Source organism: Phoxinus phoxinus (assembly GCF_949152265.1).
Source record: "Phoxinus phoxinus genome assembly, chromosome: 25".
NCBI lineage: Eukaryota > Metazoa > Chordata > Actinopteri > Cypriniformes > Leuciscidae > Phoxinus > Phoxinus phoxinus.
In genome coordinates, this window is record NC_136900.1 from 7,582,203 (window position 1) to 7,597,110 (window position 14,908).

Below are 14,908 nucleotides of genomic sequence, written 5' to 3' on the forward strand. Positions count from 1 at the left end.
TCTAGAATAACACTAATATTATTGCTGCCGTCTCAATAATAACACTAATATTCCTGCTGTCGTCTCTATAATAACACTAATATTCCTGCTGCCGTCTCAATAATAACACTAATATTCCTGCTGTCGTCTCTATAATAACACTAATATTCCTGCCGCCGTCTCTATAATAACACTAATATTCCTGCCGCCGTCTCTATAATAACACTAATATTCCTGCCGCCGTTTCTAGAATAACACTAATATTCCTGCTGCCGTCTCTATAATAACACTAATATTCCTGCCGCCGTCTCTATAATAACACTAATATTCCTGCCGCCGTCTCTATAATAACACTAATATTCCTGCCGCCGTCTCTAGAATAACACTAATATTCCTGCTGCTGTCTCTAGAATAACACTAATATTCCTGCTGCTGTCTCTAGAATAACACTAATATTCCTGCCGCCGTCTCTAGAATAACACTAATATTCCTGCTGCCATCTCTAGAATAACACTAATATTCCTGCTGCCGTCTCTAGAATAACACTAATATTCCTGCTGCCGTCTCTATAATAACACTAATATTCCTGCCGCCGTCTCTAGAATAACACTAATATTCCTGCTGCCGTCTCTATAATAACACTAATATTCCTGCTGCTGTCTCTAGAATAACACTAATATTCCTGCTGCCGTCTCTATAATAACACTAATATTCCTGCTGCCGTCTCTAGAATAACACTAATATTCCTGCTGCCGTCTCTATAATAACACTAATATTCCTGCTGTCGTCTCTATAATAACACTAATATTCCTGCCACCGTCTCTATAATAACACTAATATTCCTGCCGCCGTCTCTAGAATAACACTAATATTCCTGCCGCCGTCTCAATAATAACACTAATATTCCTGCCGCCGTCTCTATAATAACACTAATATTCCTGCCGCCGTCTCTATAATAACACTAATATTCCTGCTGCCGTCTCTAGAATAACACTAATATTCCTGCCGCCGTCTCTAGAATAACACTAATATTCCTGCCGCCGTCTCTATAATAACACTAATATTCCTGCCGCCGTCTCTATAATAACACTAATATTCCTGCTGCCGTCTCTATAATAACACTAATATTCCTGCCGCCGTCTCTATAATAACACTAATATTCCTGCCGCCGTCTCTAGAATAACACTAATATTCCTGCCGCCGTCTCTAGAATAACACTAATATTCCTGCTGTCGTCTCTATAATAACACTAATATTCCTGCTGCCGTCTCTAGAATAACACTAATATTCCTGCCGCCGTCTCTATAATAACACTAATATTCCTGCCGCCGTCTCTATAATAACACTAATATTCCTGCCGTCGTCTCTATAATAACACTAATATTCTGCCGCCGTCTCTATAATAACACTAATATTCCTGCCGCCGTCTCTATAATAACACTAATATTCCTGCCGCCGTCTCTATAATAACACTAATATTCCTGCCGCCGTCTCTATAATAACACTAATATTCCTGCCGCCGTCTCTAGAATAACACTAATATTCCTGCCGCCGTCTCTATAATAACACTAATATTCCTGCTGCCGTCTCTAGAATAACACTAATATTCCTGCCGCCGTCTCTAGAATAACACTAATATTCCTGCCGCCGTCTCTATAATAACACTAATATTCCTGCCGCCGTCTCTATAATAACACTAATATTCCTGCTGCCGTCTCTATAATAACACTAATATTCCTGCCGCCGTCTCTATAATAACACTAATATTCCTGCTGCCGTCTCTAGAATAACACTAATATTCCTGCCGCCGTCTCTATAATAACACTAATATTCCTGCTGTCGTCTCTATAATAACACTAATATTCCTGCTGCCGTCTCTAGAATAACACTAATATTCCTGCCGCCGTCTCTATAATAACACTAATATTCCTGCCGCCGTCTCTATAATAACACTAATATTCCTGCCGTCGTCTCTATAATAACACTAATATTCTGCCGCCGTCTCTATAATAACACTAATATTCCTGCCGCCGTCTCTATAATAACACTAATATTCCTGCCGCCGTCTCTATAATAACACTAATATTCCTGCCGTCGTCTCTATAATAACACTAATATTCTGCCGCCGTCTCTATAATAACACTAATATTCCTGCCGCCGTCTCTATAATAACACTAATATTCCTGCCGTCGTCTCTATAATAACACTAATATTCTGCCGCCGTCTCTATAATAACACTAATATTCCTGCCGTCGTCTCTATAATAACACTAATATTCTGCCGCCGTCTCTATAATAACACTAATATTCCTGCCGCCGTCTCTATAATAACACTAATATTCCTGCCGTCCGTCTCTATAATAACACTAATATTCCTGCCGTCGTCTCTATAATAACACTAATATTCCTGCCGCCGTCTCTATAATAACACTAATATTCCTGCCGCCGTCTCTAGAATAACACTAATATTCCTGCCGCCGTCTCTAGAATAACACTAATATTCCTGCTGCCGTCTCTATAATAACACTAATATTCCTGCTGCCGTCTCTATAATAACACTAATATTCCTGCCGCCGTCTCTATAATAACACTAATATTCCTGCCGCCGTCTCTAGAATAACACTAATATTCCTGCCGCCGTCTCTAGAATAACACTAATATTCCTGCCGCCGTCTCTAGAATAACACTAATATTCCTGCCGCCGTCTCTAGAATAACACTAATATTCCTGCTGCCGTCTCTATAACAACACTAATATTCCTGCTGCCATCTCTAGAATAACACTAATATTCCTGCCGCCGTCTCTATAATAACACTAATATTCCTGCTGCCGTCTCTATAATAACACTAATATTCCTGCCGCCGTCTCTATAATAACACTAATATTCCTGCCGCCGTTTCTAGAATAACACTAATATTCCTGCCGCCGTCTCTAGAATAACACTAATATTCCTGCCGCCGTCTCTATAATAACACTAATATTCCTGCCGCCGTCTCTATAATAACACTAATATTCCTGCTGCCGTCTCTATAATAACACTAATATTCCTGCCACCGTCTCTATAATAACACTAATATTCCTGCCGCCGTCTCTATAATAACACTAATATTCCTGCCGCCGTCTCTATAATAACACTAATATTCCTGCTGCCGTCTCTATAATAACACTAATATTCCTGCTGCCGTCTCTATAATAACACTAATATTCCTGCCGCCGTCTCTAGAATAACACTAATATTCCTGCCGCCGTCTCTAGAATAACACTAATATTCCTGCCGCCGTCTCTATAATAACACTAATATTCCTGCCGCCGTCTCTATAATAACACTAATATTCCTGCTGCCGTCTCTAGAATAACACTAATATTCCTGCCGCCGTCTCTAGAATAACACTAATATTCCTGCCGCCGTCTCTATAATAACACTAATATTCCTGTTGCCGTCTCTATAATAACACTAATATTCCTGCTGCCGTCTCTATAATAACACTAATATTCCTGCTGCTGTCTCTAGAATAACACTAATATTCCTGCCGCCGTCTCTATAATAACACTAATATTCCTGCCGCCGTCTCTAGAATAACACTAATATTCCTGCCGCCGTCTCTAGAATAACACTAATATTCCTGCCGCCGTCTCTAGAATAACACTAATATTCCTGCTGCCGTCTCAATAATAACACTAATATTCCTGCCGCCGTCTCTATAATAACACTAATATTCCTGCCGCCGTCTCTATAATAACACTAATATTCCTGCTGTCGTCTCTATAATAACACTAATATTCCTGCTGCCGTCTCAATAATAACACTAATATTCTGCCGCCGTCTCTAGAATAACACTAATATTCCTGCCGCCGTCTCAATAATAACACTAATATTCCTGCCGCCGTCTCTATAATAACACTAATATTCCTGCCGCCGTCTCTATAATAACACTAATATTCCTGCTGCCGTCTCTATAATAACACTAATATTCCTGCTGCTGTCTCTAGAATAACACTAATATTCCTGCCGCCGTCTCTATAATAACACTAATATTCCTGCCGCCGTCTCTAGAATAACACTAATATTCCTGCCGCCGTCTCTAGAATAACACTAATATTCCTGCCGCCGTCTCTAGAATAACACTAATATTCCTGCTGCCGTCTCAATAATAACACTAATATTCCTGCCGCCGTCTCTATAATAACACTAATATTCCTGCCGCCGTCTCTATAATAACACTAATATTCCTGCTGTCGTCTCTATAATAACACTAATATTCCTGCTGCCGTCTCAATAATAACACTAATATTCTGCCGCCGTCTCTAGAATAACACTAATATTCCTGCCGCCGTCTCAATAATAACACTAATATTCCTGCCGCCGTCTCTATAATAACACTAATATTCCTGCCGCCGTCTCTATAATAACACTAATATTCCTGCCGCCGTCTCTATAATAACACTAATATTCCTGCTGCCGTCTCTATAATAACACTAATATTCCTGCTGCTGTCTCTATAATAACACTAATATTCCTGCCGCCGTCTCTATAATAACACTAATATTCCTGCCACCGTCTCTATAATAACACTAATATTCCTGCTGCCGTCTCTATAATAACACTAATATTCCTGCTGCCGTCTCTATAATAACACTAATATTCCTGCCGCCGTCTCTATAATAACACTAATATTCCTGCCGCCGTCTCTAGAATAACACTAATATTCCTGCTGTCGTCTCTATAATAACACTAATATTCCTGCTGTCGTCTCTATAATAACACTAATATTCCTGCCGCCGTCTCTAGAATAACACTAATATTCCTGCTGTCGTCTCTATAATAACACTAATATTCCTGCCGCCGTCTCTATAATAACACTAATATTCCTGCCGCCGTCTCTAGAATAACACTAATATTCCTGCTGTCGTCTCTATAATAACACTAATATTCCTGCCGCCGTCTCTATAATAACACTAATATTCCTGCCGCCGTCTCTATAATAACACTAATATTCCTGCCGCCGTCTCTAGAATAACACTAATATTCCTGCTGTCGTCTCTATAATAACACTAATATTCCTGCCGCCGTCTCTATAATAACACTAATATTCCTGCCGCCGTCTCTATAATAACACTAATATTCCTGCCGCCGTCTCTAGAATAACACTAATATTCCTGCTGTCGTCTCTATAATAACACTAATATTCCTGCCGCCGTCTCTATAATAACACTAATATTCCTGCCGCCGTCTCTATAATAACACTAATATTCCTGCTGCCGTCTCTATAATAACACTAATATTCCTGCTGCTGTCTCTAGAATAACACTAATATTCCTGCCGCCGTCTCTATAATAACACTAATATTCCTGCTGTCGTCTCTATAATAACACTAATATTCCTGCCACCGTCTCTATAATAACACTAATATTCCTGCCGCCGTCTCTATAATAACACTAATATTCCTGCCGCCGTCTCTATAATAACACTAATATTCCTGCCGCCGTCTCTATAATAACACTAATATTCCTGCTGCCGTCTCTAGAATAACACTAATATTCCTGCCGCCGTCTCTAGAATAACACTAATATACCTGCCGCCGTCTCTATAATAACACTAATATTCCTGCCGCCGTCTCTAGAATAACACTAATATTCCTGCTGCCGTCTCTATAATAACACTAATATTCCTGCCGCCGTCTCTAGAATAACACTAATATTCCTGCCGCCGTCTCTAGAATAACACTAATATACCTGCCGCCGTCTCTATAATAACACTAATATTCCTGCCGCCGTCTCTATAATAACACTAATATTCCTGCCGCCGTCTCTATAATAATATTAGTTTCACCTTCAGTGTTTCCGCTACATTCATTCAGCCGTGGTGGGCCGCCACAACAAAAATCCTCCCGCCACGGCTGCAGCTTCTCAGTGAGCTCCGATATTGTGCATACTATTGCGTTATTGTTAAGCCCCACTAAAGGCATAAAACACATTGTAAAGCACCATAAAGTTTTCGTGCACTATATTCTAAGACTTCTAAAGTCATTCGAGAGCATAATGTGAGGTAAAAATTTATATTTAAGTCGTTAAGTTAAAGTTAATGAAAACTCATCTCTCCTCAGTCATTCTCCATTCAGAACTCAAACAGCGCGTCGCGTTCGGTTACGAGTAACACGATGACACTCTCCAAGATCAATGTTCACATTATTATACTTTATTTGTAGATAAAGGTCTATGGTTTGCATAAAATGACTTTATCTTACTGTTTGCTGGAGTTTATTGCGTTAGTTCTGTTAGATTACAGCACTGGAGTAGAGAGCACTATGAATTGTTCTTCATGCGCACTGTAAATGAAATGTAAAACTGTTAAAAGAAAAGGCTCAATAAACTGTTGCATAGATATAATACAGTAAGCATCAAATATCTCTTCGCTTTGTGCTTTTAACTTTTCAATGTGAAGCGCTGCACGCTGTGACTTCGAGTTGCTTCAAGTGCATCATTCGGCGCACGGGATGCGCATAATCGCATTGCCGCTGTAAATTGGAACCTTTCATATTATAACTAGAAAAACTATTTTTCGATTAATCGTTTTTTAAAATGTGGTCAATTCAATATCGATTCTCAAAGGCTATGAATCGATTTTTTTCCCCCATATTTATTTATATATCACCCAAAAGCCAGTATTAGTTTTCCTACACTTCATAGGCTTGCAGCCTCCATGTTACTCTAATGCAGTGAGATTTTATGTTTGTTTTATCTTAAACATAAAATAACCTGATCCTGTTTGATCAAGGCATGAGACACTTCTGACTTTTTCAATAATCGATTTTTCATCTTGCATCAAAATCCTGTCTATTCATTGTATGCATTTGATATGGTTGGGTTCTCTTTTAATGTACCCAAGTGTACCTAAAATAATAATAGTTTAATATACTGGCTCTTAATTTCTTTTTATTAATTAACCACTCGTAAACTTAAGTTCACAGTTCTTTTTTATAAATATAGGTTTTGTGTTAAATCTATATTCATGGAGTCGAATCGAGAATCGAAATTGAATCGAATTGAGAGCTTGCGAATTGAAATCGAATCGGAACATCTGAATCGATACCCATCCCTAATTATAATACTTAGGGGAGGTTTAAACACCTGGGGCAAGGGGGCGTGGCCCATGGGAATATCACTCATGAGCGGCGCCCCCTCCCCCTGGGGAAATGGGCCTGCCACCACAGCTGGAAAAAATCCTAGAGGAAACACTGACCTTTTAAGTTAAGTATTTTTTTAATTGTTCTTTTTTAATTACCGAGTGTTTACTTGTCTTTAATAATGCTTGAAATTTATATTAGGTTAGTTGGTTTTCCATGGTATTTTTAAACCACAGGCAGAAGTTTCTTGTGTAAGTGTTCTTCAGCCTGTAGATTTTTGTTCAAGATATTCAGCTACAATTAAATGTTCTGCAATAAGACTAAATGTGAATGATATCTAAGTTTTTTTTAAATATTTTTTTTTACCTTATTGGAATCAAAATTAGGAATCGATAAGCAGAATCGAAATGGTTAAAATTCCAAAGATACCCAACCCTACCCAGAAGTAGCACTAATTTCAGAAGAGCCGACTGAATCATTACCTGGTTTTGGGACAGCGGTGGCTCGTGTTTGTAGGAGAGTCCAGCTTTGATCAGCGAGGTAATGGCCTCTGCACCCCATTCCCTCATACGAGTGTTAGGATGCTGACACACCTGACAAGATAGTGGCATAACAGGCTTCATTTTCTTAATGCAATATATCAGTTCGTTATTATTTTCTTATGATTTAGTGGTGAAGTATGAGCGCATCGGGTGAGATTCAGACGGACAAATCAAACATCGCAATTGGAGGGTGACAACACAAAGATGGGCAAAATAACATCATTAACACACAAAAAAGCAAAGCAATAGATATAGGTTATTAAAAAAAAATTGTGCAAAAAAAATATAAATAGACTGATTTGCAAAATATTCATAAATTATATTTGATTTTTTTAAGATCCCAATAGTTTTTTTATGTAAACGTAAAGCAGATGATTAAATAATAATATGGCCATCTTGAATCACAGTCAGAAAGTCCTTTCCTATTATTTGCATGAACATTCCCTAATGCATTAAACTCTATGGAGCAAAATGTCAATGTCTATTTAAATAACTTCTGTTATTTCTACTCTATTGCTTTTGACTTTCTGAAGTTGCACAACACAAAGCTGAAGGTATAAAATGACACTCAGAAAAACGCCGTTCTGTGATCTGGGTTTCAGTGTGCAGCACTGATGCGAGTCATGTGACAGCCAAGATCATTATGAAAACGAAACATCTGATTAACGCAACAACAAAAACATGAAATGAAACAAAACGCAGGCTGATTTGAAAACAGTCGACTTCACTATTCAAAGAGAAGGATTTCTGAAGTGAAAAAGAAAGTTCGGCACTTACCTTCTACAAAACAGACATGTCGCAAAAGACAGAGAAGGAAAAAAGATGGAATAAGACAACATGAGGACATCGTGCTTTGGCATATATATATATAAATATATATATATATATATATATATATATAAATATATATATATATATATATATATATATATATATATATATATAAAACTACAGAAAAAGTGTGAGTACAGCAGACAAGGACAGCAAGTATAGAGCCGCCTGTTATTTACTGTAATTAGTTGTACTGGTATTGGTCAAATTTGTTTCAGCAATATTATTAGTTATTCGAGACCCTGAAACAATATTATTAGTGATTAGAGCTAAAGAACACAGAAAAAAAATTAACCTACACCTTTAAAACTAAACGGTCTATATAAATAAATATAAATACATTTCATCAAATTGTATATACTTAATAAATAAATATAAAAATATAAAAAAATAGGCAGACAACTTCAAAACTTAAATAATAAATAATAAAATGATTTAAATTAAGAAATAATATATGCATAATAAATAAATATAGAGAATACGCAAAACAAATTGACAAAGATGACTTTAAAGCAAAACAGTATTTATAAATAAAGAACTAATATACATAAGTCAATTAAATATTTTTTTATAAATTATACATATCAGCAGATAGTAAATAAATAAATATAAAATATAAATGCGACAAATTGACAGACAGCTTCAAAACTAAACAATATAAATAAAAAATGAAATAGATAAAGATGACTTCATAACAATAAATATGTATAAATATAAATAAATTACTAAAATAAATTATATAAATGATAAATCAAATAAAAACATAAAGTAAATAAATAAATCTAAAACAAATGGTCAAAGGCAACTTCAAGCCATAAACAGTCTTAAAAATATATTATTATTTAAATAATGATTTCCAAAGGAGGAGCTGTATTGTTTTGATTGGCCCCTGCTCTCACCTCCAGTAGATGAGCCGTCAGCGGCCTCCAGAGAATCTCGATCCGGTCCATATTCACCAGTCCGGTCTCTAGCAGCTTGGCCACCGCAAACAGAGACGGCTCCTGAGCGAGATATAAAACATGATGACATTAATCTGCAGAAGCTTCAGCATAATTACCATCCTGAGAAGTATTGTGGATGTGTTGCTCTCTCTCTCTCTCTCTCTCTCTCTCTCTCTCTCTCTCTCTCTCTCTCTCTCTCTCTCACAGGATTGGATGAGACCAAAGTGATCTCCAGATGAGATTGGTGCTAATGGGACCAAAGGTCCAATAACAGGATCTGGAGTGCCTGAAGAGGGCGCTCTGCTCAACCTTTGATTTCTAGTGGTGTGCAGATCGAGGCTTTGTTTGTTCCATGATTGGTTCAGCTAAACTGGCCAATAAGAGACTTTTAACTACCATTATTCATTTTAATTATACCAATGTCTAATTAAAACATCTACAGATGTATAAAACTGCTCAGAGATCAGGTAAACCCCACAGACACTGGTTCATTGGTTCTCAGTGACTCCAGCAGTGAACCATTGAAATTGCGAAGTGTTTCAAAACAGTTATGACATAACAGAGCCTCGTTTACTGAAATCACGTGACTCTGGCAGTTCGATACACGCTTCGAGCCTGTTGTGCGCAGTGTGAATTTTGGCTTTGAGTTGATAAGTGGCTGTCAATCTCATTTCCTTTTCGGATATTTTGTAAAGTATTGTAAATATCTTGGTTTTATCTTAGTAAAGTATTGTATATATTCACCGTTAATATCTTGTAAATATCTTGGTTTTATCTTAGTAAAGTATTGTAAATATCTTGGTTTTATCCTAGTAAAGTATTGTAAATATCTTGGTTTTATCTTAGTAAAGTATTGTAAATATCTTGGTTTTATCCTAGTAAAGTATTGTAAATATCTTGGTTTTATCTTAGTAAAGTATTGTAAATATCTTGGTTTTATCCTAGTAAAGTATTGTAAATATCTTGGTTTTATCTTAGTAAAGTATTGTAAATATCTTGGTTTTATCCTAGTAAAGTATTGTAAATATCTTGGTTTTATCTTAGTAAAGTATTGTAAATATCTTGGTTTTATCTTAGTAAAGTATTGTAAATATCTTGGTTTTATCTTAGTAAAGTATTGTAAATATCTTGGTTTTATCTTAGTAAAGTATTGTAAATATCTTGGTTTTATCTTAGTAAAGTATTGTAAATATCTTGGTTTTATCTTAGTAAAGTATTGTAAATATCTTGGTTTTATCTTAGTAAAGTATTGTAAATATCTTGGTTTTATCTTAGTAAACTATTGTAAATATCTTGGTTTTATCCTAGTAAAGTATTGTAAATATCTTGGTTTTATCTTAGTAAAGTATTGTAAATATCTTGGTTTTATCCTAGTAAAGTATTGTAAATATCTTGGTTTTATCTTAGTAAAGTATTGTAAATATCTTGGTTTTATCCTAGTAAAGTATTGTAAATATCTTGGTTTTATCTTAGTAAAGTATTGTAAATATCTTGGTTTTATCCTAGTAAAGTATTGTAAATATCTTGGTTTTATCCTAGTAAAGTATTGTAAATATCTTGGTTTTATCTTAGTAAAGTATTGTAAATATCTTGGTTTTATCTTAGTAAAGTATTGTAAATATCTTGGTTTTATCTTAGTAAAGTATTGTAAATATCTTGGTTTTATCCTAGTAAAGTATTGTAAATATCTTGGTTTTATCCTAGTAAAGTATTGTAAATATCTTGGTTTTATCTTAGTAAAGTATTGTAAATATCTTGGTTTTATCCTAGTAAAGTATTGTAAATATCTTGGTTTTATCTTAGTAAAGTATTGTAAATATCTTGGTTTTATCCTAGTAAAGTATTGTAAATATCTTGGTTTTATCTTAGTAAAGTATTGTAAATATCTTGGTTTTATCTTAGTAAAGTATTGTAAATATCTTGGTTTTATCTTAGTAAAGTATTGTAAATATCTTGGTTTTATCTTAGTAAAGTATTGTAAATATCTTGGTTTTATCCTAGTAAAGTATTGTAAATATCTTGGTTTTATCCTAGTAAAGTATTGTAAATATCTTGGTTTTATCCTAGTAAAGTATTGTAAATATCTTGGTTTTATCTTAGTAAAGTATTGTAAATATCTTGGTTTTATCTTAGTAAAGTATTGTAAATATCTTGGTTTTATCTTAGTAAAGTATTGTAAATATCTTGGTTTTATCTTAGTAAAGTATTGTAAATATCTTGGTTTTATCCTAGTAAAGTATTGTAAATATCTTGGTTTTATCTTAGTAAAGTATTGTAAATATCTTGGTTTTATCTTAGTAAAGTATTGTAAATATCTTGGTTTTATCCTAGTAAAGTATTGTAAATATCTTGGTGTAAATATATAAACGACAATAAATGACGCACCTTGTTGTTCCCGTAAGCCATCTCCATGGCCTCCATGGATAAAGAGCACAGGGCGTTTATCAGGTGATGCAGAGAGACGTCGTCCAGGTATCTACAATCACACACACCATTTACTTCTACAATTGATCTATGGATGTAAACACTACTTATTGAAACAATTGCACTCTTTAACCCTCTGGGGACGAATTGGGCGGTACCGCCCAAAATGGCATACTTTTACAAATGTGCAATTATCTTCAAAACTATTAATGATAGAGAGGTGCGGTCTTTTTTGCCGTCTTCCTCAGATTCCGCTGAAAACAGTGATGTTCCGTTTGTATTAGACACACACTTCGCTGTTGCGCAATACCACTGCATAAAAAGACCAATGAAATCGATGTTGTTAGGCAAACTCCACCAATGGAAAAATTGCCGCTGGGAGGATTTTTTTTTTTTTACCCAATCAGAGGAAGGTTACCATGACGTATTCTAGCCAATCAGAGGACTCTGTAGCCTTCAACATGTACAAACAAACAGCGTCATGTGGACGGAGAATGAGACAGATAGCGAACGGAGCGGAGTATTACAGAGCGCACAGAGATCTATATAAGAGAGAGACAGAAGAACTTAAATAGCATTATTATTGTATTGTTTTAGCACTTTTATGATGGCAAGCAGTAAGATTTACGGCAGAACAAGCTCTGGAACAGTTAGTGGAAAGGAAATCTGCCAGGTTGTGAGTGTGTCAGTTCTTCAGAGCAAGCAGTTCTCATTTAGTTCGAAGCAGACGCTTTTTCACGCCTGGGACTGTTTGTAAAAAAAGTTCCTTATTTCATTGTTCTTAAAACATTTGATTAAACAATTACAAATGGCTGTCAAGCAAAGGGTTTGACAAATATTTTTTTGGTTCAAAAACTGGTCACTATTGTTGTGTGAGGTGTGATTTTCAGTAATAAATGACAAAAATCTAATTTTCGTTTTTGAAATTCTCTCGATTATTGTACATTTTTCACTCATACTTCCTTTATAAACACATAACATGCATGATTATGTTAGCTTAGGGTCTTCTGAATCCATAGATACCAAACACATGGTGTTCCATCTCCATTACATATGGTTTATAAGCCCAAATGTAAAAATAGAGAAAACGGACCAAAAAGGGCTTAGTCCCCAAAGGGTTAAAAATATACATGTGACCCTGGATCACAAAACCAGTCTCGAGTCGACGGGTATATTTGTGGCAATAGCCAACAATACATTGTATGGGTCAAAATTATAGATTTTTCTTTTATGCCAAAAATCATTAGGATATTAAGGAAAGATCATGTCACATGAATATATTTTGTAAAGTTCCTACTGTAAATATATAAAACATGTATTTTTGTGAGTGAATGCAGCACAATCGTGAACATAAATGCACAACTTTAAAGGCGATTTTCTCAATATTTAGATTTGTTTTGCACTCTCAGATTCCAGATTTCCAGAATAGTTAGTCATATCATAACAAACAATGCATAACAATGGAAAGCTTATTTGTCCAGCTTTCATGTGATGTATCAATGTCAATTTAAAAATTTTTACCCATAAGGGTTTTGTGGTCCAGGGTCACATTTGATATTAAGTATCAGTGACATCATGCACTATATGCATTATTTCTATTCTGACGTTCTTACTGTGAGCTTTCAAAGAGTCTGGAAAGGATATTTGATATGACGGGTAGATCGGTCATCACCGCCGTGGTCAAAACCTGCGACAGAAAAGAATAATTTACTCTGCATTTCATAGTATTGCATATTATTATTAATCTCGTTGGCTCTTTTAGATAAAAGGCACGTCTGCTAAATGCATGAATGTAAACATTTGGCCTGTGGAAATATGCAGCATCCCATTACGTTGGCAACATTTTTGGACTTGAGGCACCTGAGCATTTCTGAGCAATATCTTCAAATAACAAGGACGAAAAAATACTGCTGACTCAGAAAGTGTCTATGATGTGCAAAAATAATACTGTCACTTATTATGCCCCCTAAAAAAGCTGTTGTCTTGCCACTTGCCTATGGAGCACATAAACTCTGCCATCTCAAAAAGCATGTATGATGCTGAACGTGCTTTCTAGGCAAGCGGCTCACTAGGTTTTGAACGTGGAGCTGAGATAGGCTGTTTTTACAGGGTTCCCACACCTGGGTAAACTTCAAATTCAAGGACATTTCAAGGACTTTCCAGGTCCAATACCCTCAAATTCAAGAACTTAATGGAGGAGTAGTTCACTTTCAAATAAAAATGTCCTGATAATTTACTCACCCCCATGTCATCCAAGATGTCCATGTCTTTCTTTCTTCAGGCGAAAAGAAATGAAGGTTTTTGAGGAAAACATTCCAGGATTTTTCTCCATATAATGGACTTCAATTGCAACCAATGGTTTGAAGATCCAAATGTGAGTTTCAGTGCAGCTTAAAAGTCCCGACACGATCCCAGCCGAGGAATAAGAGTCTTATCTAGCGAAACCATCGGCCATTTTATAAAAATAAATAAAAAAATTTTACTTTTTAACCACAAATGCCCGTCTTGTGCCATCTCTGAGATGCGCCATGCATTACATCATCACGTTGGAAAGGTCACGCAAGACGTAGTCAGAAGTACCGACCCAGTGTTTACAATTATCATGTATGTTGAACGGTGTCAGTTTATTGTTTAAAATGGTCATTACGTGTGCATATCATTATTGGTACGTCTATTAGTCTTTGCCCGTTCGCTTTGTAAACACGTCTTGCGTGACCTTTCCAACGTGATGATGTAATGCGTGGCGCATCTCAGAGATGGCACAAGACAAGCATTTGTGGTTAAAAAGTAAATTATTTTTATTTATTTTTATAAAATGGCCGATGGTTTCGCTAGATAAGACTCTTATTCCTCGGCTGGGATCGTGTCGAGACTTTGAAGCTGCACTGAAACTCACATTTGGACCTTCAAACCGTTGGTTGCCATTGAAGTCCATAATATGGAGAAAAATCCTGGAACGTTTTCCTCAAAAACCTTCATTTCTTTTCGCCCGAAGAAAGAAAGACATGGACATCTTGGATGACATGGGGGTGAGTAAATTATCAGGACATTTTTATATGAAAATGAAC

General features: G+C 35.9%; 1 protein-coding gene across 4 annotated transcripts in view; it reads right to left on the reverse strand.

Moving 5' to 3' along the window:
• mon2 (MON2 homolog, regulator of endosome-to-Golgi trafficking) overlaps window positions 1–14,908 on the reverse strand; it is a 63,469-nt gene that overhangs the window by 25,761 nt on the left and 22,800 nt on the right. For all 4 annotated transcript variants that reach the window (XM_079604416.1, XM_079604414.1, XM_079604415.1 and 1 more), the window contains exons 18-21: window positions 13,454–13,527; window positions 11,802–11,892; window positions 9,375–9,476; window positions 7,585–7,695 (exon numbers count right to left, since the gene is read on the reverse strand). In XM_079604416.1, coding sequence (XP_079460542.1) covers window positions 7,585–7,695; window positions 9,375–9,476; window positions 11,802–11,892; window positions 13,454–13,527 — 378 coding nt within the window. The remainder of the gene's footprint in view (window positions 1–7,584; window positions 7,696–9,374; window positions 9,477–11,801; window positions 11,893–13,453; window positions 13,528–14,908) is intronic.